Consider the following 25,483-nt stretch of genomic DNA (forward strand, 5'->3'; position numbering starts at 1 on the left):
ATCAGAGCCAGAGAATAACGATTCTCCGCTGAAACAGATTCTATTGGGCGTACACAGCAAATTAGCAGTAAAACTTTTATGAATGGATCACTGAAAACAATGATGAAATCAGGTGTTCGGGAAAGGCTAAATGTGTTTCTACGATATCAAGCAGCATCTTGACTGCTTTTGTTCTGGTGTGTCCTCCTTATCGCCAGTATCGACTTCAGTGGACGGAACAGGTTCTTCTGGTTCCTCATCACCTGACACAGTAATATTCGGCACGTACTGATCTAATTTGGTCAATAGTTCATCAAACTTTTCTCCATCCCATCTTTCCTGAACAGATTCATCCTTGGCAAAGGTTATGTACATAAGCTGAGTGAAGACCATGCTCATCGGGCCAGATGGCGGCCATGTCATCTTCTCCAGCAACAGAGGCACTATTGGCTTCTTGAGGGCAACAGCGAGACTGACTTCTCTCCTGCAGTTGGCTGACAGAGAATACTTTGAAGTGACACACGTGAGCACGATCTTTGCCCCTCGCACGCCCTTGTCAATTTTGTCATAGAGGGAGTCCCCACCTCCCATTTGGTAGATGTCCATCCAGACGGTGAAGCCCATCTCAGTCAGGCGTTTGTACATGAGCTGAATCTGCTTCAGTTTTCCCCAATGGTAGGAGATGAACACATCAGGAGAGGCTGCTCCAGACTGAGAAAGAAGGGAATTACAAATAAATCAAAACATAACAACACATACATGTATTAAGGTGAGCGTACCCTGCCCCACAAACACATGCAAAGGTACAGGAGGGTATTACAATGGACATGGTTTTCCACACTAATTCGTCAAATTTTTTTCCTCCACATGTCTGCCGTAAGACTTTTGAAAGCTTCACTGAGGCAAGAACTGTATGATGCTTGCACACTACTCCCCTTTAACTGCAGTTCAGGGCGAAAATATAAGACTACAATGCACAAATGTGACCACAGCAATAATATCGGAAAATAATGTAGCTAATGAAACATTCGGTCTGCCCAACCTACCTCCACCTCTGCTTGTTTCTGCTGACTGGCGGCCGCCATCGCCTTCACGTCCTTCTTTTCTATCTTAATGACTTCAGCCACAGGACACCACCAGTTCTTGTATTCTTTGTGTGAAAAAACACATTTCTTATGGCTTTCTTTCGCAACAATAATAATAGGTGTAATAGGTAAAACACTATTCCGGAAATGTTGAAGATAGCTATCCCACAATTCGAATGTAAATAACATTTCAGTAGATCTTACGAAAGTAAAAAATCCAACTTATTTTAAATCTTCACTGAATTATGCTTTAAATGAACTATCCACACATGCCTCCCCTCTCGGTAACTATGCCTCCCAATTTGCCCACCTTTTTCCACCTTCTGTTCCTCCGGCTTGACGTTGTTGTAGTTGACCTGCATCAGAAGTTCCTGGAACTTGGCTGCTGACCAGTATCTGACGTCACCAGTCTCCTCCCCAGGCCGGGTGAAGAATCGGATGAACAGATACTCACTGAAGATTGGCCCCATTGAGCCTGGTGGAGGCCATGATAGTTTCTCCATCAACAGAGGGATGATGGGCTTACCCAGGCTTACCGAGAGGTTAACCTTAAGCCAAAACACAACATGTCCATATAAAAATCAATGCACTTTATCGAACACATTTGCCTTTCAATACGCCTTTTCGTCACAGTTTCTCAGCAATTGAAATTATTAACCCCCAGATGAATGATGGCATGGATTATTAAATATTCTTTTGTGGAACACTTGGAACTTTGATGTTGTTAGAAAATAGACTTTAATGTCAGTGGAAATTATCCGGACACATACCTCTCTGTTGCAGTTTGGAGACTTAGCATATTTCCCAGTGACACAACAGATGATGATCTTGGCTGCCCTGATTCCCTGGTCAATCTTCTCGAACAGCTTGTCTCCACCTCCCATCTGACCAATGTCCATCCAGCACGTGAAGCCCGCCTTCTCCAGGTGCTGCTTCAGAAGCTTCACCTCGTTCTGGATTCCCCACTGGTAGCTGATGAACACCTCTGGAGGCTCCGGGTACTCAAACTCTTCGTCCTCGACTACAGCTTCTGAGGAAGAAAATATAAACATATGACCATTCTATAATGGAAAGACAATGTTGACAAGACCTCAATACGTGACAAAAATACACTATGACATATGAACGTGCCCTTTGATGGAAACCTATTTCGATAAGTACAAAGAAGTTCATCAGTTTGGCATTGGATGTTGTGATATCTCAAAAGTGGTTAAACACGTACGAAAAGGTTGTATAACAGATAAAAAAAATCCATTTCATGTAATTAATAATACCTGTCATCTTCATTGCATTCTCCAATATGACAGCAGCATCCATTCTGTCCATCTCTTGCAGTGCTGTCAGCACAGCAAATGTGGCTTCCCTCGTCTTCCGAGTGGCGTACCATTCATTCAGCATGGCCATACATGGGTCGTGCATCTGCGCCCAGCTCCTGATGTCATCATTGGTGTAGCCAAGACGTCTAGAGAGAAGTGTCCAGTTCAAAAGGTCTTCAGGGTTGAGCAGTTTGGTCACGTCTTTTGCCCAGAAGGGAGCATGACTAAGTGTCTTGATGATTGATGAAAGAGAGTTGTAAAATTAGACTCCCATGATCTTTGTTTACTTTACAAGCAGAATCAGTAGTAAACGTAAAAGTATTAGCAATTTTCCATATTATATTGAAAGGTACAGATGTCTTAGATGTTGTTCATTACCATATAAAATTTTGTGTTTTTACATCGTTATTCTTGAAAAATTTGAGGATCACTCCTTTCAAACCATGCTTACCTTTCCGTCGAGTTCCTCCACTTTAGCCTTGGTGTCATCCACTGTCTCCTCCAGTTGGCCAATCTTCTCGCCATAAGCCTCAACATTGACTTTGACCCCATCCAGCTCCTCCCGCTGCTCACTCACCCATTGGTTGAGCAGCACCAGACCCACCTCAGTCCTTGTCACTCGTGTGTCCAGTTCCTCCACATCTTCTTTTACATCCTTGATCTCTTCAGCCAGGGACTCAAGGCTGTAGGTTTATTAACATAGTATATTGTCAGAGAAGCGACTTTCAATGAACGGACCAGTGACGCATTGCTGTAATGAAAGTTATAGTTTGGAAAGTAGTAAAATATGTAATTTTATTTCAAGTGTGTCGAAGAACTCCACAAGTTCTACCAGGCATAATTTTTAGACCTTTATGAAGTTTTGGACAGTGCCATAGTATTCTCACCTTCTTCCTTCCAGAATATCCAAGATGAAGGTACACTGGTCCTTTGTTGTCTGGACAGTAGATCTTTTCCTCAAGTCCTCTATGGCTGGCTTACGCCGCTCCAACAGTGGTCTGTATACACCACCTATAGCACGCATCTCATTGAGACAGGAGGAAGTCACCATGTCGTCTTCAGGACCTCGAAGGACCTTCTCTAGATATGCCATCACTTCCTCTGCCACAGCCTGTGTTACGAACATGTACGTAATTAGTGCCTGTATCGAGCTGTTGGCTATTCAATGGTCTAAATTGATATATGTAATAGTGTAAACTAGTTTATAACGAACACACTTACAACGAACTGACGGATATAACAAACTGTTTTTGGTCCCATCCATTTGCTGTATATATCCTGTAAATGTGCTTATAATGAACTACGGTTATTACAAACTAAATTTAGTGGTCCCTTTGAGTCCGTTATAACAGTAGTTTACTGTATTTGCTTTCCAAATGATCACAGCCTTACCACTTTTTGTCTAAGTTACGTTATAGATTTAGGTCCTCTATCTGTGTGATAAAAGGGTTTTATAATGAGGATATATATTTGTTTGATGTGTATTATATAACATAAGTTATTGATTGATTAATATTTTAAATGAAATATATATTGATGTGACGTGATCAACTGATAGACAAACTGATCTTGAAATCGCGAGAACGTGAGAATGTTCTTTCAGTATACCATAGAAGGCAGTACTGGGTCAAGTGTTTCTACGAGTACGAACAGTCCAGCAAACATAAAACAAGTCTCATCCACGTTTGCCACCAAGGCCTGCTTGAAATCCCACATCTATATTCAAACATGATTTGTCAGTCAAACACCTACTTTGCTAGCACAGAACTATCATGTGCCATATATTTTGTTTGTGCCACTAATCTGAAACCCTAAATTCATTTCTTAAAATTGTAATAGAATAGTTACTCAGTACCTCTTGTTGCCTTGTAGTGTGACAGTGTCAGATAACGGCCAAGTTTAGTTTCATTTAATTTCACTTCCTTTAACTTACTGTAATTGTCTTGCAAAATACTACCAAGTGAAAATGTATCAAACTTGTGTTTTAACAATAAACTTTAAGTGATCAATTCATATAATTTCAATGGGATCCGTTTCGACGGACACACGAGACTGATTTTCTGGCGTTGATGTTTGGCTTGTAACAAGGATCACGTGAGGAATTTAAAGGCAGTCTGGTTCATTCTGTTAAAGGGTTCGAGCAGAGTATATTGTTTGCATTCTAAATTTGATGTTTTATAGGATTTGCCATCATGTTTGTGCCAATGTAATGCTTTGTAAGGCGTAGTGTATTGACATTTGAATATATTAAGAACAACGTACCTCATCGTCACTCATAATAGCTACATTCTTGAGAACCACAAAGAGTTGATACTTGGCACCGTATTTGGAGTTAACATCCCCTTCCATCAGGGTTTTCAGGTGGGGGATGAGCTCTCTTGGCATCTTCTTGGAGAGTGGTTCCATGACCATCAAATACATTGCCTGCATCCTTTCATCACCTTGGAACATCTCCTCATTCAGCTTACCAATATGGTCCTCAGTGAACAACTGGAAAGAGCTCACATTTAACTCTGGATTGTTACATGTATGGTACACCATTCTGATCAAAGAGCATGGTCTTTTGCATAAACGTTTCCTTTCTACCATTTTTCATTGTGATATATTTGTACTTATTATTTGTTATTATGTTAAATCAATATTTATTTATTTTAATTTTAGTGATTAATCTATTGTTTCAATTGAGCCTTTTGTATTTGTAATATCAATTTTGTCAATTTTCAGTCTGTGTCGGTTTGTCACAACCGTGAAGCATAGACAAATGATTTGTTATTTGATGCCACGAACAAAGGTATCGATGCGGTTACCATAGCTGCGTTAGAATAACGGCCAGGTCAATGTACCTCAATGTTAACAAAGATACCTTTGCTACTTGTTGCCTGTCGGATTTTCGGACATTTCATTGCAATGTTTGCTTCACTTAATCTAAGTAAATCAAGAAATACATTTCAATATCTTAATATTATGTGTTAATATTTTAAATGAAATATTTCCTTCACAGTGATGCTGCCATGAATATGTTAAGGATCAATTAGACAATGTGTGAGAGCTAGCAGCAGTATACTGATTTAACGCAAGATCTGATGATCTGGGCTATCATCACCTACAGCTGTTCAGAGCGACCGACGTTACCAATGTTGATGACTGACCCACAGGGGTTGATGTGGTTATGAGGCCAGCCGTCGAACCCTTTGCGTGTAGGATTGAACGGCAGTTTACAACATAACACACAGCCATGCACAGCTCGTGTGTCGGTTGGGTTTATTTTATTAAAAAAAGAACATCTGGTCAGCCTTGGCTGGCTGCAAATCCTGACTTATGCCATTAAAATCTGTGGGATTAACCTGGAATTTATGTCCCAGAGCTCTGCGGAGTGGCGGTGCACATGATGCGTGGAGCTAACATCAGCAGCCTCATCACGAATATGCCAAAATAAAAGTTATCCGGGCCAATTTGGTCCACATCGGGTTCAATCAGACACCACTCCCCATGTCACATCCTTGTTACAAAGACGTAAGAATGCACGTCTTTACCTTTGATTAGACATTCAATGAATACATTCCCGTATTTTATTCCATATTGTTATATGGTTACAGTGTAATGTGATAAACAGTGTTGTGATTGTATTACATTGATTCTTCTAAGATTCGGTAGAAGTTTATGGCATTTGTGTTTTGACAATAATTGGTTGTCAAGAATGTAGTAATATATAATGTAAGCAGTGGTGAACATATGTTGGGTATTGCCATTGTAATTGTTGTGCAGGAACTGGTATTGATTCGTACACCTTAACAAGACAATTATTAATTGTCTCCCACTTTTGTGGTTTGTTGGTTCCACAATGAATTCTTTTGCGTACAGATTTCTGGATAAATTATTGTATCATTTTGGTCAACACATAGCGTTATGTATATATTACCCTCCGCTATAAAACGGTTTGTATCCACTAACACTTGATTATACTTCACTATTACACCAACTTACATTCGGTTGTTTCTTGGCTATCTCTGTACACAAGTGTAATACAGACGACCGTTCTGGGGTGTCGATCAACTCGAAGAGGGTTTGGAATTGTTGATCTTGAAGTTTGGGGTAGTGTGGGTAGATTTGACTCAGGTAATCTGAAAAAAAAACGGGCACGCATTCAGGGTATTTGTAATAAAATGAAATCTCTCCCTGGAATCGTCCTTATGAACAAATTTAAGGATTATCAAATCGTGTGATTGGGTGTGTGTTTGTTTGTTGTTTTAACGCCACACTCACCAATATTTCAACCGTATGATGGTGGCTGGTAAAGAATCGAGTCTGTTTAATCTCTATCAAGAGATAGATATTGTGAGCAACGAGCCACGCCTTCGGTGTACGATGACACGCAATCAACCAAGTCACCAAGACGGACCACCCAGCCCATTTAGTTGCTTCGTATGGCCAGCATAAATTGGCCGGAACCTATTCTAACCCGGAATCCATTCGGTTGCCGTGGTAACGTCCACCTTTTACTATATGTAGATGTTGAAAGAGGTCTAGACTAAACGTGTGATGATATATCATATTGCAATACTGCATATATATTTCCTTTCTCGAAAGCCGAAAAAAACTGGTTTTAATCACGTCGAGTTAACGGAGTTTCACAGTATGCACATATACAAGCAACTGCTTACCTCGTCCTAAATTCATAACCCAAAGTGACGTACATTATCAATTCCCTTCAAACAAGAGAGTCTCAGTACTTATATAGGTTTAACATTAGTTTTGTTTCCACGACAGACACATCCGTGAAATCGTCCTCACAAATTCAAAATGAACGAAAGAAGGGAACGTATGAAAGCAACCTTTTGTTGCATGAAGGAAGTATGACATTATTTACGTAAAGTCGAAACGTAAAACATACATAACAATGTGGAATTCTCTGTGTCCATGTAATCGTCCATCAGCTTGGGAAAGAACAGTGCCATGACCTTTGACCCTTTCCCCACAACGACGCTGACCTGGGCCATGGCTATGTCAGAAACTTCGCTATATTCGTGAGTCGTCAAGTTGACGATTTCTCTCACCACCAGGATGGCTCGCTGCATCTTCTCCTGGTCGTCCAGCTTAGGGAGAAGAAGGTTCCATGATGATACAAGTAATGCATGTAGGTTGACTGTGTCATAGCGTGTGGCAAATATATCACCTGGGATATCAATATTCCTTCTATATAAGGTATGAGTGAATAGATGGGTTATATCAAATTCTACCATGACGATGGAACATAACCTCAATCAGAGGTTTCAAATGGCGTTGATTATTGTCCAAGCAGATTATATTAAAAGCAACAAATATTAGCCGAAACCCCGTGAAGTATCAGGCAGATGAAACTACGTGGATTATACCATGTAGAGTGTGGAACACATCAAACCAGAGGACTCTATAAGTAGAAGTCATTGTGCAGAGATGCATCCCTTATACATACGAGAATTTATAATCGTGGGTTCGAATTCTTGTTCAACAATTACTATGGTTCTGGTTAACTATTTCATGAAAGTATCTTCATACAATACGTCCTTTTTATAGGCGAATAAGTTTGAAATTAAACTACTTACAAGGCTCAGAAATTTTGTCGCGACCGAACAGTACAGCTGGAAGTAGATTGTGCTTGGTGTGTTAGTTTCCTCATCAATGAAGTCTCCCTTCATCACCGTCATCACGAAGTAGGCAATGACACTTATGTCCTTTTCAGTAATGCTTTTGGGCTCTCTGCAAGATAAAGAATTGTCGTTAGCCTTCAGTTACCATTAATCTGTCATTAGGTTTATTTTAATCTGTTTAAGTTTGTATCTTTGTCTGTCTGGGTCTGTCAATTGCATTTAATCTTATTCAGGCTGTACGTTACAGTATATAGTGAATATGTCAGTTTTAACACTTTGTACAAATATCACATTTCGCCTATTTCGTCTAGTATAAGTTTCTATATATCCGTGCAGTGTAAATGTACTACTTACAAGGCTTCAATCGACCTCGATGCAAGCTTGCTAACAATCCTGCCCGAATAACCGAACCAGTTGCCTTTCCAGGGAAAGTTGGGATCTTTCAGGAAGGGCAGCAGATTGGAAAATGTCGACATTATCAGGTCCTTGTTTTTCTGAAAAGATACAATCAATGGAACAAATATTAAAATCCTGTGTTATAAACCCGTAAAAGACAAAAACAACAACTGCAAGTTGGCTACTGTCACTGTCACGTTTTAGAAGAACAAAAACCAGGATTGTCGTCAGTCCAGAAGTCGCCATTCACAAGTAAACTCACCTTTCCGATGAACTCTATTTCATCTGCAACTTCACTTCCAGCTTTGAACATGCGCCCTTCTCTCCTCTCGAGAATTTTCAAACTAAATTCGACCATTTTGTCAACCATTTGGGGAATGATACGATCCCTCCTGGAAACAAAATGTATATAGTTTACACTGTACCAAACAAACGAAAGGTACTTGCTTAACATCACTCGCAACAGTAATCTTTTATCCGTGTTCTCTGGGTTTCCAAGTATCCAAGCACCACGAAGGGGCTAAAGTGGGGATGGTAAAGGCACGTGTGGGCTGTATAATGACAGTACTTAGGTCATGTGGCGATCATGAAAGGCCAGCTCTTAGTTTCCATGTGACTTTTGCGTGTAATTGTAGTCCAACGGCATGGATAATTGCTCATACTGTGATCTTTTTGCCTATTGTATACCCTATCGCTTCTTCATGCCTCTGTCACAGGGCTGCGTTTGAAGAGAATCTCTATGCAATCAGTCTGTGAATACATACAGAGACGAATCTGCCATCATGAAGACAAGAACTCAAGAGAGCATGCATACTTTTATACATACTTATTTCACAAAGTAGGTAAATACACACGTGTTTCACAAAGTAGGTAAATACACACGTTTTTCCCTATGCAGGTAAATACAAACGTGTTTTACAAAGTAGGTAAATACACACGTTTTCCCTATGCAAGTAAATACACACGTGTTTCACAATGTAGGTAAATACACACGTTTTTCCCTATGCAAGTAAATACACACGTGTTTCACAATGTAGGTAAATACACACGTTTTTCCCTATGCACGTAAATACAAACGTGTTTCACAATGTAGGTAAAACACCCACGGTATACAAAGACGTACTTAACACGAGATATTTTTTATTCTGGTACGATACATCTCTGCAGAGATTGGATCACCCCGTAGCTTACTGGTTTGGGGGGTGGTGGGTTGTCCTGGATTAGTGACTGCAGCCTGTATATAATAGATCCAATCCATCAAAAGTCCCAGAGTCGGAACTCCATAAGCTGACACTTGTCCATGGTCACATGGGATAAATTCTAACATGGAATCTCTCCGGGATGTCACAAGAGATTTTCGAGCTTGAAATAAAAATTGACATGAAAACTTGTTCCTCAATGTAAATATTTCCTTGCAGTTTTGTAAACCAATTTCACTTATACATATGGGTAATTGTAACCTTACTTCAATTGATTGACGAAGTAACTGCAAAAGTTTTTGTAGGATTCAGCAAATTCCGTGATCTCTTTCTCATCTCCAAACACTCGGACTGTCATCAAGATGTCCAGAATCTCGTGCGCATCTTTCACATGCTCCTGAAAACAATCATCAAGATCATGGTACCACAGATTCCATAGCATGACAAACTCATTTCTTGAGATCTTAGGTTATACATTTCTTATTTGGGGTTAATTCTCAAAGTTTAGGTTGTATGTTGTAGGAAAAATTGGATCAGTCAAGTTTAAATTTTTTAAATCTTAAAAATAATCCCTTTGATACATTCTTCATGCACTGTATCAATTCTAGTTATAGGTGCTGTTGATTCTAATTCTGTGTAGGAGAATAATATAGCGACACTAACGTGGTCGCTGATTATGGTACCTTCCATTTCAGAAACTTTTCAGCTTCCCTGACGCAATTATAGGCCGCCTTGGCTGTCATCGGCTGGTTGATCCTAAGACATGCCTTCATCAGGTCTATCATCAGCCGACCGTGTTCAGGAGTTCTGCAACATATTCACAATATGTAGTTCTCTTTCAAATGTATGTGACGCCACATAGTCCAAAGTACAGTCAAGTGTTCATACATAGACACCTATTACGCATGATACATATAAAATATATTGAAGCTCAACGTATTAAAGTAAACGTATACAATGTTTGATAATTTGCAACAAATTCATTAGGATTAAATTAAAACTTGAAAGAAGCAGACTAAATGTATCAATGTATATGAACGTATCGTGCCCCACCGGGGGCACAAACATATGCTAAAGCAACACACCAGAAAATACCATGTCCATCATAAAACTTTACTGAGGCCTTGAATGTTGTAACCTTGATTAAACAACTTTTGTGCAAGAGTCGAGTTACGCTCTTGGAAATCTCCGCCAAAAGGGCACGCTTGATTGCACGTAATGAGTTGTGAAAAGTAATTTGCAGTTGCAGGAATAGTGTTCAACATAAAGGGAAAGTTGACTATTGCAACGTCATCCCTCTTGTAATGCAATCTTGTTGAGAGTGTCTTGTCACTCTGCTATGCAGAGATCTAAATATTGAACAGACGAGGCAGTTTCACTGGTCTCCTATATTTTCAGGTGGGGACTTCAGTGGTGAAAGGGAATTTGCTATTTGACCGTTATTGAATGATATCAGATCGTTGATATACATGAAGCTTAAGTTGAAACTCTCGGCCAAATAACCTTGATGGACCAATCCGAGCAGAAATTCTGATTCATATGCATAAAGAAACAGATCAGCAAGAAGTTGAGCACATGGGAGTACCCATGGGGATACCTACTTCTTGCCTAGAAGATGTCCTACCCTCAACCTTTACATAGATGTATGGTCACCACGTTTAACAACAAATGCCCCATGGATCAAGGAATGGAGTGTTTCCTCAAGTTAGTCATGTGGGATAGTGGGGTACAAGGTGGTAAAATCAACTGGTTTGACAGAATTGAACTTGATGCTTTTCTGAGATATTGAGAAACTTTAAACAAATAGTTTGTGTTTTTGAGAATCCACTCCACTTTTCTCAAATAATTTCTGTGAATATATAGAAAGTCATTCATTGATTGTATTATGAATTGTGGTTAATCGTGGAGACAGGGATTTGGTGGTACATGTTGTGGATCCAGCAACATATCTCTGTTTGTATGGAGTTTTATGTGACTTTGGAATCCATTGCAAAAGTGGAATGGACATGTCTTCAGGTTTTAGAGTCAAGTTAAATGTTGATAGTAGTTATAATTGTTTTGGCAGATTTTGTTCAGTTAACATACTGGCCTCGTATATGACATTGTTTGATATGTCACTTTTCCAAGTTCTTTGATCAAACAAGTAGTGCAGTGATGCTTACTAAAAATGCTATCCAAAGTCAACATGATAATCACATCTATGACAATATGTGTCAATGAAATGCTATAATGTTACTCATTAATGCCACGTACATCATCAGTTTGTTTTGGTAAGCTAAATATATACATCTTAAGATGTACACATTTTTTGTTCAAACTGGAGTATATGTTTCTCAGGTGCAAATTCATTGGTTGAATATAGTTTTACAAAATGTGTCTCTGAATTTTACTTTGCCACTTTTGTGTCTCTAAATCTTTACAGCTTTGGTGTTCTGTAATCTATACAAAAAAGCAAAACCTGTCTCCTGCGTAAAAGAAGCCCAATGTATTCGTCAGACAGGATCCTATCGTTGTAACAATTTCTTATGATATCTGTTAGTTTCTTCCAACATTTGACAAAATTTGCGTAAAATAGTTTTTCTGTTTTTTAATCCTCAAATTTATACCCATACGTCAGTATTTGGTGAATGTTAGAGTCAAATATCTGAACAGCGCATATAATAGACATGTGCTATAATATAATATATGTATTATAGGAAACATTGTTTTCATTGCATGTAGAGATATATACTTTTGTATCAAATATTTTAGATATGATATGATATATCAGGTTAGCATGAACACAGGACCTACTTGTCCATGGCCTTTATAAGAACATCATATACAGCTGCGTCAACAAATTTGACCCGCATCAGGGTGTGGTCCTCCAGGTTGGTCAACAGATCAATCAGCTTCCTCGTCATCACAGTGAATAGCTCAGAGTTGCCCTTAATAAGTAGAGAAATTGCAAATCATGCAACGTTACGCAGCATCTGTCGTGGTGAGCAGACGAATGGGAGACCCGAAAGTTTGACAGCGTATAGCTAATAGTACTTCGGTAAGGTGAACACCGAAAAAACGTTAAAGAAATATGTTCGCTTTGCAAACACAATAACTATTAAAAAACTGCCGCGCTAAAGAAAGCATACACTTGAAAGTTGACCAAAATTATTACATACTTTATCAAAAACGTAACTAGGCTGAAAACAGTCGCCGAAACACTGCAGACATAAGGTTCAAAACACAACTATGATACCCGTATCAAATACATCAACATCGAATAACAAGTTCTTGTTTGCTTAATTTTTAGCCACCAAATAACATGTATACTTTCTTTTGCCCGGCAATTGTCGTGATGTCCACACGGGTGGTTGTCTATGTGATTCGCACCGTTATAGTAGGCTTGTCCTTCTCCTCCTTTGTGTGGAACAGGAAATATCCAACAGCCTTTATAATGGGGTGGATGGGGCTCCCTGCTTTCCTGGTGCAGATCGCAGTCACAAAGTCCATGATGTCTGCGTGAACTTTGTGCAGCATGAACGTGTTGCTAGAATGATATAATCACAGGATTAGTAAAGGCTGTGGTCGGCAGACAGTGTAAAGAGGAGAAGATCTGGGCCCACTTGCACACATCGATCTTAGCGCTTAGACTATCGTAAGCCTATGTTAAAGTATGGAAGTAACGATCATCTTAGCGCTACGACTATCGTAAAGCTATGTTAAAGTATGGGAGTAACGATCATCTTAGCGCTACGACTATTGTAAACCTTTGTTAAAGTATGGGAGTAACGATCATCTTAGCGCTATGACTATCGTAAACCTATGTTTAAGTATGGGAGTAACGATCATCTTAGCGCTACGACTATCGTAAAGCTATGTTAAAGTATGGGAGTAACGATCATCTTAGCGCTAAGACTATCGTAAGCCTATGTTAAAGTATGGGAGTAACGATCATCTTAGCGCTACGACTATCGTAAGCCTATGTTAAAGTATGGGAGTAACGATCATCTTAGCGCTACGACTATCGTAAGCCTATGTTAAAGTATGGGAGTAACGATCATCTTAGCGCTACGACTATCGTAAACCTATTTTAAAGTATGGGAGTAACGATCATCTTGGCGCTACGACTATCGTAAACCTATGTTAAAGTATGGAAGTAACGATCATCTTAGCGCTACGACTATCGTAAGCCTATGTTAAAGTATGGGAGTAACGATCATCTTAGCGCTACGACTATTGTAAACCTATTTTAAAGTATGGGAGTAACGATCATCTTAGCGCTACGACTATTGTAAACATATGTTATGGTGGGGGTAACAGTCATCTTAGCGCTACGAACACTGATTGTCTGCATGTGTCGTGAGTACTCGCTAACATGCCATGTCTTAAGGACACGGATTGACTACACGTATCACGGATTCTACTCACCCGACGGCTGACAGCAACATCTGAACAATATCAGTTACACTCTTGAGCACCTTCTCGGATTCCTCTGTGGTGAGGTTGAGGTTGCAGATGATATCTGCAAGAAGCTCCAGGAAACGTTTGTACATCTCGGGGTCAACGATGTCCTGAACAACGGATGATTACATGCTTTAAACTCTCTCTCTCTCTCTCTCTCTCTCTCTCTCTCTCTGTCTCTCTCTCTCTCTCTCTCTCGCTCGCTCGCTCGCTCTCTTTCACACTCACGTGTGCACAACGTGTTCTCACCTTGAAGATGTTCCTGTCGTATATATACCACAGACTATGTGGAATGCGGTGGTGGATTTCCTGGACTTCCTTTGAACGATTCAGGAGCGTTAACTCTAGGTAGATGTACAATTCTATGAACTCTGTCTGCGCTTCCTTGAAAATTTCCTCTCTGAAATTAAGGACAACATTCTAATTGGCGTGGAGATTGCACATCCAATCTTATTATCGCAACTTCTGGTTGAACCGCCTCCGTGGTCTAGTTGTAGAGCGTCTGCCCTGAGAGCGGGGTTCGGGGTTCGATCCCGGACCGCGTAATACCAAGAGACGTTAAAAGATGGTACTTGTTGTTACCCTGTCTGGCGCTCGGCATTAAGGGGCTAAAACAAGGACTGGTCGACTCGGAGTCAGTATACTGTGTCTGAGTGGAGTATTCATGTTAGACTGCGTCATTGTATCTCAGTGAGCTAGCACCATAAATCGGCATCAGTCCGGACTAAGTACAAGCAGCCACACAAACACACACACGTACATGCACGTCGCTATATAAGTGCAATAATCTTGGACGCGACGTTAAACCCAATTTCACCTCATCTCACCACATAGTTGATATACATGATACAACAGATAAACATGCATGTAGCCGTAATACTGTCAATGTTCACGTGGTACCGTGAGTTAACAGTGTCATGAGATATCCCCATACAGCTTTCAAGTGGGCACCTTACCAAAACAATGTGAACATGCGTAGTGTGAGCTCATTTGAAAATGTCAGGAAAAACAAATCCTTGTATTTTAAGTCTGTACACGTAAAAGTTGTATCAAACATTAATCTATATCATTATACAAACATTTTTGTCATACTGATTTTACGAAACGAGTGTCAGAATTCTTGTTTGTTTAAAGGGCAAGTTCACACAAAATAAACCTATTTTCCTTGTACTTTTTCATCATGAAAATATTTTTTTCGTAGTTTCGGAGGCAAAACAAATAAAATATCACACGTATCAAATTAATTTTATTTATAAAATCGGTTCATATTTTTCACATTTACAGAGAGTTCTATTTCCATAATAAACACACCATGGCTTATGCCCCTTGCAATATGACGTCATTGGTGCCAATTGATAAAGGAATGACGTCATAAGACTTTATTAGAAGCGTTTCACGTGGTGTATCTAGGTGTGTGGTTCTATCTTCTCAAATGCGCAGCCTAGCTATTGTTTTGTTCGGTGCCGAGCTGTCCAAGATACAACGCTAAGCACAATTACTCTAAAATTATTTCGTTTTTCAAAATCGCGACTGAGAAGACAACAATGCACTGATAACATACTGTAAGATTCGCGATTATGGTTGGAAGGGTCCATTGTATGAATTGCGCTTATTCGTTCATTTGTGTTGCGCATATATTGGCTCTTGCTGAGTTGCTGTCGTCTTCCGTGAAAGTTTAGATACCTGCTGGTTCTGAAACCACAGGACCATATGTAACTGATAATAACAATTAAAAAAACTCGCAAAAATATTATAGACGAGGCCGAAGGCCGTTTTTGTTACTATTATTAGTTACATATGGTCCTGTGCTGAAACTGATCGGAAGCGGATGGTGTACGATCCTTATATGGAAACGGGCTAAAGGGACAGCACTCTCATCAAGACCCTGACTGGAATGTTTTTGTAAACAAACGCCGTAAAGTTGAAGTAACTCGATCTGGTAAGTTTGCTGTTTTAGTTTATACTAACCACAGTAGTATTTAAGAAATGTATTTTAGCAGGGGTAGGGTGATATTTGTACATAGTTTCACTTGATAATCATGAATATCCGCGATGTTGTCTCGTTCACATGTTCACTTCCTGCATGGTTATGTCGATACTCCTGATCAGCTGATCGTTGCAGTATGCAGCAAACTCCTGTTGATGGAGTAAGTTGTGTTACGTAATGCTTTAGTTTTACGGCCATTCCCGTCTGGAATTAACACAAATCATCTCATTTCGGTAATTAATAAACTTTATAATAACACAGGAAAACAAATGTGTAAGTTTCCCTAAGACCGAAAACGGGTGTTGGATCGTGAAGGCACGGTAACGGTATATCGAGACAGCGGTGGCACTATAGCGCGGTAATTGAGCGGATGGTAGAGCTCGGACTGCGCCCGGCAAACTGCATTGTTGCCAAACAAATTATAAATTATATAAACTCATTGAAATTCTGTGTGTGTGTGTTTGTGTGTGTACCTAATCTTTAAAAAATCATGTACAATAATTTTGATTCAGACTGTTGAAGCAAAAATCCGCCAAAATACATTGTTGCAACATGTTTATTTTTTTATATTTAGGCTTTATATATTTTTTATTCAAAAAGATATCTGGTTTTGCTGGTTTGTAGCTGACAAAATATCCAGTCACTATCCAAAATCATCGCCCACCTACCACCCAAAATATTCAAATTTCATGTTCAATGCAATTTATAGCACATTTATACATGATAAAAATCAAGTTACCATTTTATATTTTGTGATAGTGAGATATAGATGACAAAAGTGTTACTGTTTCTATGTTGTATCTTTCAAATATGAAGTTTCGAGCCAAGTCATGCCAGACACCGATGCCCAGAAAGTACAGGTCCCCAGTCCATCATGGTGTAAAGTCGCTGTCTAATGTACACCAGAAGCATGGCACACCGTGCTTAACAGTATGAGGTACAAAATAATATTTTGACAATGAATAATCACACAATGTAAATACTATATGCAAATAATTTCTGTATTGAACTATTTTGTGTATCTATTATATTCTATATTGTTGTCTTTTGTTGTAAAAGTGTAGTGTGGATGACAAATGAACGTATACTGTGAATGACATATAAAAGTTTGATCTGATACAATTTGTACACATTTAACTGATGATATTTGTATTCAGGCACCCAGTGACATGCCTGACACTGCTGCAGATTATTACCACCTTCTTTTACAATTATTTAGTCAGTGTACATATTATTTTGACAAATCTATGTTAAAATTATTTTTATATTTTTCAGGGCCCACAATGATAAAAGTCATAAAATATTAGAGTGTCTTGTGAGGTACAGTGCTTCAGACAACAAGAGAGCTGTACTTATGAAATAGTCAACCAGTGCACTAACAAGTTGCAATCGCCACTGAGCATTTAGCATGTTTAACCAGTGCTTGTGATATTTTCTTCAGTCTTTTCCCCAGCCTTCGCCCTTGCCCAAAACTACCTGATCCAGCATCAGCCATCCTGTATTACAGAAACTTATCAAATGAAACAGCAAAGGCTGATTGTTGTCAGAGACCATAACACAAGATTTCAATGAAAAAAGTTTATTTTAATGAGCATAGAGAAAAACATTACATACATCAGATGAAAATCTTTCATGAATCACCTCGACAACACAAGATGGAATAACTTTTCTCTGATTCTTCTATTCTATTTCTGCAAATCCCCAAAGTGAACCTCTTTTTTATGAGGTGTAGATAGATTCTGAAATGAAAAAGTGTCTTTTATTAGTCAAGCTATGCACAACATTACAAAAACACAACATTACATACCATTTACATATATATTTTGGTCATTAAATCTGGAGGGATGCTTATATAAGAAGTAATTTGTATTGATGATATATGCATAATTTTTATTACATGTTATTAATTCAATAAATACCAAAACAGTTTATAGTTCTATCATGTTGACATGATGTGTTTATTACTGTAGGTTTGAATACTTCTTGAAATATTGTGGGCATGTTTCAATATCACTGATGTTATTTAATAACCTTACAAGTTAATATGCTTTCACAACTTTCTGGCAAATGAACATTTATGGTACTCAAATCTCTTATTTTACTTGTCAGATTTGTTTGTTGTGCATGATAGATCTTAAAATGCATAACAAAATAAATTGATGAAAGTAAATTATATTATATGTTTTCCCAACTTTATTTCAGGTGTTCATATAAAAAAGGATGGTGGGGTAGCCTTGTTGTGAAAGCGTTCGATCGTCACACTGAAGACCCAAGTTCGATTCCCCACATGGGCACAACATGTCCAGCCCTTTTCTGGTGTCCCCGAGTTGTGATATTGCTGGAATATTGCTAAAAGCATTTGCATTTTAGGGGGTGGTTGTTACAGACGTTTTGCTCAAAAGGTCAGGTTGGGAGGTCCAAATCTCCAAACAAAGATTTACAATTTCAAATATTTTTCACTAATATTCAACAAGTTTTTTAGTTTCTTAGATAATTTATATGTATTGATTGTGACAGTAAATTTGCTTTTTGTAAACATTTTACATATATCTGTTCCACTCAGTTAAACAACCCACTGTTTTTAATAATTAATCATACATTAGATATTTCTTCTTTTTTATAGTTTCTAAAAATTTTTTTTTAAATCTGGCCCCATAATACATGATAAATAGTTTCCCTGCGAAGCTGCAATGCATTTTCAATGAATGGTTGTCAGAACAAACCAATAACCAATAATCTATTAAATAGAATAAGATACTGTAGGCCTACTGCAGTAACTGGTTTCAAACACTAAACAAATCAATTGAGTGATCTATCTTTTCACTTTCAAATAGGGACGGTGTGAAGTGTGAAGTACGACATCCAATTACTTATCAATAAATATGGCAGGTATTTTGAACTCGGATGGGAAAAAATCAAAGAGAATCTTTTTTTTTTTCCAGTACGTTTCCACTCGGCAACCGACTTTAGAAACGTACTTGGAACGTACCCCATTTTCGTGTTACTCTAAGCATATGGTCATCAGCTGGTGGGCCTAATGTGTAATCTTGTTGAGACAACGTTTGGCGACAGATCGTATTTGTTTCTTAATATTGGCAAGTATCATTGATCTGTAGCCTATAGGTGGTGGGAATAGTTATACCTACTATAGACAAACTTAGATTGACGACATTGCCGGTACCGGCAATAGGGTCGTAACAGGGTGGGACCGGATAAATAGGCCTGCTGACGAAGCATGCGGGTCACCAGGCGTGACAAAAATCTCTTAGAATATTACGTCTCCGCTTCTGAAAACGTAATAATGAGCATATAGGTAATTTAGGTATACACACATCAAAGTGTTATTCTTACCACGTTGTCACTGATAGGCCTAATTGTGTAGCCTAGATGTCGAGTCGGGGTCGGGTGACAAATTAGGTGATGTGGGTCTTCTCTTGTTTCCACTTGATTTTCATCGTTTCCATTCAGCGAAGCTTGCTTGTTTTGGTTCAAAATCGTATGGTTTTGCGATTTCTTGAAGGGTCAAGGGAACTTCTTCGGACCAGGCAAGGTATCGGATGCCATGTTGTCTCACCATAAACTGGTACTTGATATCTTTTGCGTTGTGACAAGACAGGGACCCAGTTAAATTGGCACCATAATCATAAAGGGGGATAACTCAGGCCTGTTTATCTCGGAAAACGAAGGCCTCATAACGGCATGACATTTTCACACTTATTGTGAGCTCGCTACATTGACTGTGAGAAAAATCAGTGTATATTTTCAAACACTGATACTAACTAATTCTAAAATTCCGTTTTGTTTAAAATAAGAAAGAAACTGATTTTTGCGTGTACACTTCCCCTTTAAGCGAGGGTACTACTTGGATTCTTACACGAATTTCGTAAAATCAGTATGACGCGCATGCGAGTGTAATAATCTTTTTATTACCCGTTATGTCGCAATCATTTTGAACTCCCCTTTAGAAACATGCACTGAAAACGACCGCCGTCTAAGAAAACCACAACTGTCGATGTCTTCACCTCTTACGTCGTTGCTAGTCTGACGTCATTGCGACCTTTCGTCTCACGTCTTTACGACCTTACGTCACGGTCGAATAACGTCAACATTGCCGCCCTGGAAGTTAACAACAAACTTGTGCACATACGATTTTTATAAAATTGTTTTTTTATAACCCGTTGGGAAATAACAGTTACATTCTCACTTGAAGCAGTCTTTTCCAACGATGTAATCGATGGCTGTTCTAAAGGTGATCTCGAACCTCTCTCTGTCAGGACCAGGCTCCCGGCTCCTGTACTCCCTCATCAGAAAGCGTACGTGACTCTTCAGCTTGTCTCCTGTGAGGTTCTAAACAGAAAACACCTGACAACTTTCACCGGGAATAGTCGAGTATACGGGTCAACTGCAGTATTTGGGTCCCCACTTCGGGGGTTTCCGTAAGGCAACCGCTGCCTTCGGCAGTTTCAGTACGGAAGCTGCCGAAGGCAGCTTCGCTTATATATAAGCGCGCACGCGCAAGCGTAGACTAACATTTAGTCTCTGAAATCTTATATTACACAATATCCTTCTTGACTCTAAAAATAAAAAAATTCCCTATGCTGATTTCAGAGCTAGCTTGAGCTGGCTAGACTTGCTTTTGTATGCATTTCTAGATTATTATTTTTTCATAAAATAAATATATTCCACGGTCATGGTGCAGGACTAGCGCAAGCGTGCCGAAATCCGTTAGGAGGCAATTTTTAGCAAAAAGGACCCCAAAAATGAGCTGGACGTGAGAAGTATGATCTAAAACTCCGCTCCTGTGGGGGTCGAGAGTTTTACGATAGAAAGTGAAGCCGAATGGGCGATCTTTTGTTCCAAAGGGCAATAACTCTCCTTTTGAAATGATATAAGCGACGGTCCAAACTGTCGCTTCCGGTCTGGTTCCCGGATCAATGCGCGCTGCGACAACTACTGACATGTAGAGACGGAGCCAAGCTAAAGAGTTGTCCTGTTGCACCTTCGTTCAAAAACGGTCGTTTACAACTGAATATTTTTAACTAGCACATATTTTGTAGTGATTAATAGTTTATAATATCAACATTCTTTGAGTCTTCAACTACAAGACGAATTGTCACTCTGGAATATAGCGGGAAAAACGTCATTAAAAATGGTATATTGCCACGGTATTTTATACGTCAGAAAACAGCGAGGCATTCTGTCAGTCTGGGCTTACATATTGCATCGATGAAATAATGCAAACTCATTTTATTTATCAGCCTTTGTGTTATTTCCCACAACAATTCAAGCATTCAAATCACAACAAATACTACCATGGACTTCAATTTATTAAAATTAGTGATACGCCAACATTTGCAGCACGCAGACATCTTTGACAGGCCTTTACCAATGATCTATATAGTAAGTTTACATCCGTGCCTTTACAAATAATTTAAGAGAAATAACGTTCAATATAATAAGACAACTGATTTTAAATGTTACTTTTTATATCAAAATTAAAGTTGCATCTGAATATTTAAATTTATTTTATTTTTTTAGAAATAGGCCAATTGAACATCTATCATGCATCTTTTAAGCACTCAGTTACTCAGTTGCAATATACATACTAGTCATCATACTTTGAAATAAGAGATTTACCCATATTATTCTGCCCCTAAAACACGTGTCCCACTATTAAGCGCTTTGAGTCATCACAGGTGTTAATTCATTCATCCATCATTTCTTACAGAATTCTGATACTCATGCTCTTAAAATAGTAGTAAATTACAGAGATTTGTCCCAACAAACAACAAATCATACTAGCTACCCCACAAAATGTGTATGATGTATAAATAGATCTAAATCATAGTTTTATCTTCTTGTTTTAGTAACATAATATTTATTTTAATGTTGACAAATTATTTCCCATACAAACCCACACACTACCCTGCTGTATCTATGTATCCTGATTTTCATTCAACAGTACTTCAAGACACCTGTAGTATTAAGTATATTTTGTAGATATTATTATCATCTAGCAAATATGAATTTAGAAAGTTTATCATCAAATCTTCTGATGGTTAAATAAATGCAAATTGAACCCCACAGTCATTCCACGTAGATAAATGGATTTATTTGTGTTATTTGTTTTTTAATATAACAGATTATACTTACATATGTTACAGTCAGTGTCTATAATCAGGCCCAATATGTATTTTGACTAAAAATTTCAGCCAATATGCATATTGACTGATTCACTCAAGCAAGGTATATATTCTTTCTTAAATTTTCATTAATTTATTATTGCCTGAAAAATAGGACCGGATTTTAGACAGACTGGCTGAAATGAATTAGACTGCATAATTTAATCTCCTCAATTTAATTTGGATCTATTTTGATCTTATCAAGATCAAAGTAACTTATTTAAGAAATTAAAAATGTTTTCACAATGAATTGATTGATTCTCCAAACCTGAAAGAATACCAGAGTCCCTTTTTTTATGTTACTTATCTTTATTGGCATAATATTCAGTTCAGAAACAGATGACTGCTAAAAAGTCATGCATGTGTAATCAAATACTAGTACACATGCACAAGTGTGCCAAGATATTAAATAGAATAAGAGTCATTGTGCAATGCAGATATCTTTTGGTGTGAAGAGAAAAAAGAATAACATTAATAATTTGTTTATGTTGGAATTTGAAACATCAGATTAGAACAAGGAAACATAAAAAGAAAGGCCTAATGAAGTTAAGAATCAGTTTTAACTGTGTCACAATCATATGATTATTGTCAATGCAAACTGGATGTAGACACTGCATTGTTAATACAATCAACATTATAGAGATTGACAATTAGTATGAATATATTGTTTTATTTTATAAAAATTGTAGTTGGTACAAATACTCTTGAATATGTATTTTAACTGAAATATATAGGGTCCTCTGTGTCTGAAATTTTTCTTTCTACTTTGTAAAATTCAAAAAAGGCCAAAATAATACATATCTTTCATTGATCATATTGAAATATGATCATGGTAGTATTTGGCAACAAACAGCCACCGTTCATACATAAAATCCTTTTCTACAACATGCACCAATTAACCCTTAAATATCAAAACAGATTTCAGTTATTTCCATTTCTTTTATTTTGAACATTGTATCATGATATCTAGTTGATGACGTAATTTTACAGTGCCTGTTACTCTTACAATTTCTTGAGAACATTTCTCATTGCTCTCTGTTACATATCTGACAAATCCTTACATGTGTTGCTGTCAATATTCACAACATTGAGGCAACGTTGCATGAGACCTTCACATTTCGCGTACCGTATCGCTTCACCGCTGTACTTACTGAAATGCATGCATATGATGTAGCCTGCTCGGCGATGCTACAACATAAATATAGGAGGAACGTATACAAATCTACTTAATTTTTAAAAGTGTGATATTCATACATCAAGGGCAACACTTTAGTACCGATTGCAACACGTCAACAAAGCGACCTGGGATGAACGATCAGCTGATCTCACCGCATCGCTTCGAACGCCTATCTAGGGGTTAACTATACAATATAATCAGTCGTGGTCATCCCTGATGTATCATTAAATCAAAGAACATTTGTTTCCGGACATGGCAATAGATAAATCATTTTTTAGGCGAAAAGATATACTGTCCACACATAAGCGTGACTGATGCCGACAGAGGTGAAGGTTATACTAGTTAACTGTCTATAGGCGTCATAGTAACATGTAGTGCTCGTATCGCGCATACCACATGCGCCGTCAGTTTAAGGTTGGACCGTCCGGGTCAGCGCACCTAGCGGGTTAGTGAAGGGAAGATAAATTGAAAAAGATCGCCCATTCTTGTACTGTCAACTTCTTGTTGTTTGTGGGCGGGACATAAATGACGTAAGACGTCACGTGTCTGATCATGTGACTTTCCTTATATGGACTCGTTACTACGAAAGCAACTTCGCTCATAACTTGTAAATTCATAAAGTGTGGCTTGTACAAATAAAACAGAGTCGACTTGGCGTACAGTGAAGACATCTTTGCATAGGTATGGGGCGAATGCCGGAATGTATGACAATTATTTTGTTCAAAACATTATCAGAAAAGAAATATTTCAGTTGTTCAACTGATCAGTTTCTAAGTTCACCGGCCGTGTTTACATTTATTAAACTTAGGAAGCAAAATGATCGTTTAAGAAAAAGATGAAAAAGAAGCAGAAAAAGAAATTGAACTAGGTCTAGATGGATCCACAGACTTAGGTCCTAGAATCTATATGACAGTCAAAACAAATTCAACGTTTCAAATGATTTGTTTGAATGAGAAAGTATCTATAGATGATCATTTTCCTATGAAAATTCACATGCTTTCATGAATGAAGTTATACTATATTGCGATTTATTTGAAAAAGGGGGATCCTCCCCCTTTACCCCCCATATTTTTCTTTAAAAATGTCATAAAGGTGGGGTTGTACCTGCCTTGAACCCCGCTGTGTTGTCCGCCCAACAAAATGTATAATTGTTCAAGTAACAGAACGAACTTACCATCGTGCGATTTATTTGAAAAAAGGGGGGTGTAACCCCCCTTTACCCCCCATTTTTACTTTAATATTTCGACAAGGGAGGACAAACCCCCCGTGTACCCCCCGTGTGTTGTCTGTGTAAGAAAATGCTGAACTGCAGACAGCGTTCGGTAGAAAAATGGCGGCCAACAAATCCTCTCGCTTCGACCGTAAATAACGAACTGCGCATGCGTGGAACGTTTTTCGTTCGACAACTTCCGTAAACACGTAAAAACGTTCCTTCCGAAGTGGGGACCCAAATACTGCAGTCTACCCGAGTATACTGTCAAGTGAACACCCACCCCATTGGTGAGGAAAGTCTCATAATACCCCTCACTTTACAGATGCAACGTGCACTTACATGATAATACTCTTTAAACCCAAAGCCACTGTTGCCAAACATCAAGCTCCACAACTGCATGTGTGTCGTCCCCGGCCCCTGCTGGATCAGGTCGTGGAGGAAGTCGAAGCAGAAGTCGTGGATGCGGGACAAGGATTTCATCTTCCCATTTTCCATCAAATCCCTGAAAAAACTCATTGGTGAAGAAACGTAGGACAGATGTATGCATGTTTTGATATGATTAAAGATATGAAATTCCAGGAAAATGTTCAATACTCACTCTGACCAAGTCATCAAATTTTCCAGCACATCTTTAGCGAAATAAAACTGATCAGAACTCTCTCCGGGGAAATCCGGCCGACACACCCCCTTCCTCAGCAACCTGAACGCCCCAAGGAGATCCTCCTCGTTCACCACCGCCTCGTACTTGTCGGAGTTTATTCTCTGTTCATTGCTGAAGTCAACTCTCTGGTCATGGCCCGCCGTCATGAAGTTGTACCTTCGTATTAGGTGCTCCATCGTCACTGTAGACGTAGAGGGAGTGAGTAAGTCATCGGGTTTCAT

At 38.6% G+C, this 25,483-nt stretch overlaps 1 protein-coding gene across 1 annotated transcript; it reads right to left on the reverse strand.

The window, feature by feature from the left end:
• Positions 1-138: 138 nt before the first annotated feature.
• On the reverse strand, positions 139-25,483 carry LOC139452557 (uncharacterized). The gene is made up of 22 exons (XM_071234114.1): positions 25,200-25,483; positions 24,941-25,103; positions 20,234-20,376; positions 14,292-14,442; positions 14,010-14,152; positions 12,972-13,128; positions 12,396-12,529; positions 10,286-10,409; positions 9,869-9,999; positions 8,666-8,795; positions 8,362-8,501; positions 7,963-8,116; positions 7,272-7,473; positions 6,365-6,501; positions 4,643-4,870; positions 3,268-3,491; positions 2,832-3,063; positions 2,339-2,612; positions 1,835-2,094; positions 1,375-1,612; positions 1,026-1,129; positions 139-690 (listed from the first exon to the last, which is right to left on the reverse strand). Exons 1-22 carry the CDS (start codon positions 25,481-25,483, stop codon positions 139-141), a joined length of 4,305 nt encoding a protein of 1,434 aa, XP_071090215.1.

The sequence above is a fragment of the Haliotis cracherodii genome, unplaced genomic scaffold (genome assembly GCF_022045235.1).
Source record: "Haliotis cracherodii isolate W230 unplaced genomic scaffold, xgHalCrac1.p SCAF_1, whole genome shotgun sequence".
Lineage (NCBI taxonomy): Eukaryota > Metazoa > Mollusca > Gastropoda > Lepetellida > Haliotidae > Haliotis > Haliotis cracherodii.

Coding starts and splice junctions, on each gene's coding strand:
- LOC139452557 (XM_071234114.1), bottom strand. CDS start 25,483: ATGAAACCCGATGACTTACTCACTCCCTCTACGTCTACAGTGACGATG. Junction 13,129..14,009: donor ATGTTGCTGTCAGCCGTCGG/GTGAGTAGAATC, acceptor ATATCATTCTAG/CAACACGTTCATGCTGCACA. Junction 1,613..1,834: donor CTCCAAACTGCAACAGAGAG/GTATGTGTCCGG, acceptor TTTTGGCTTAAG/GTTAACCTCTCGGTAAGCCT.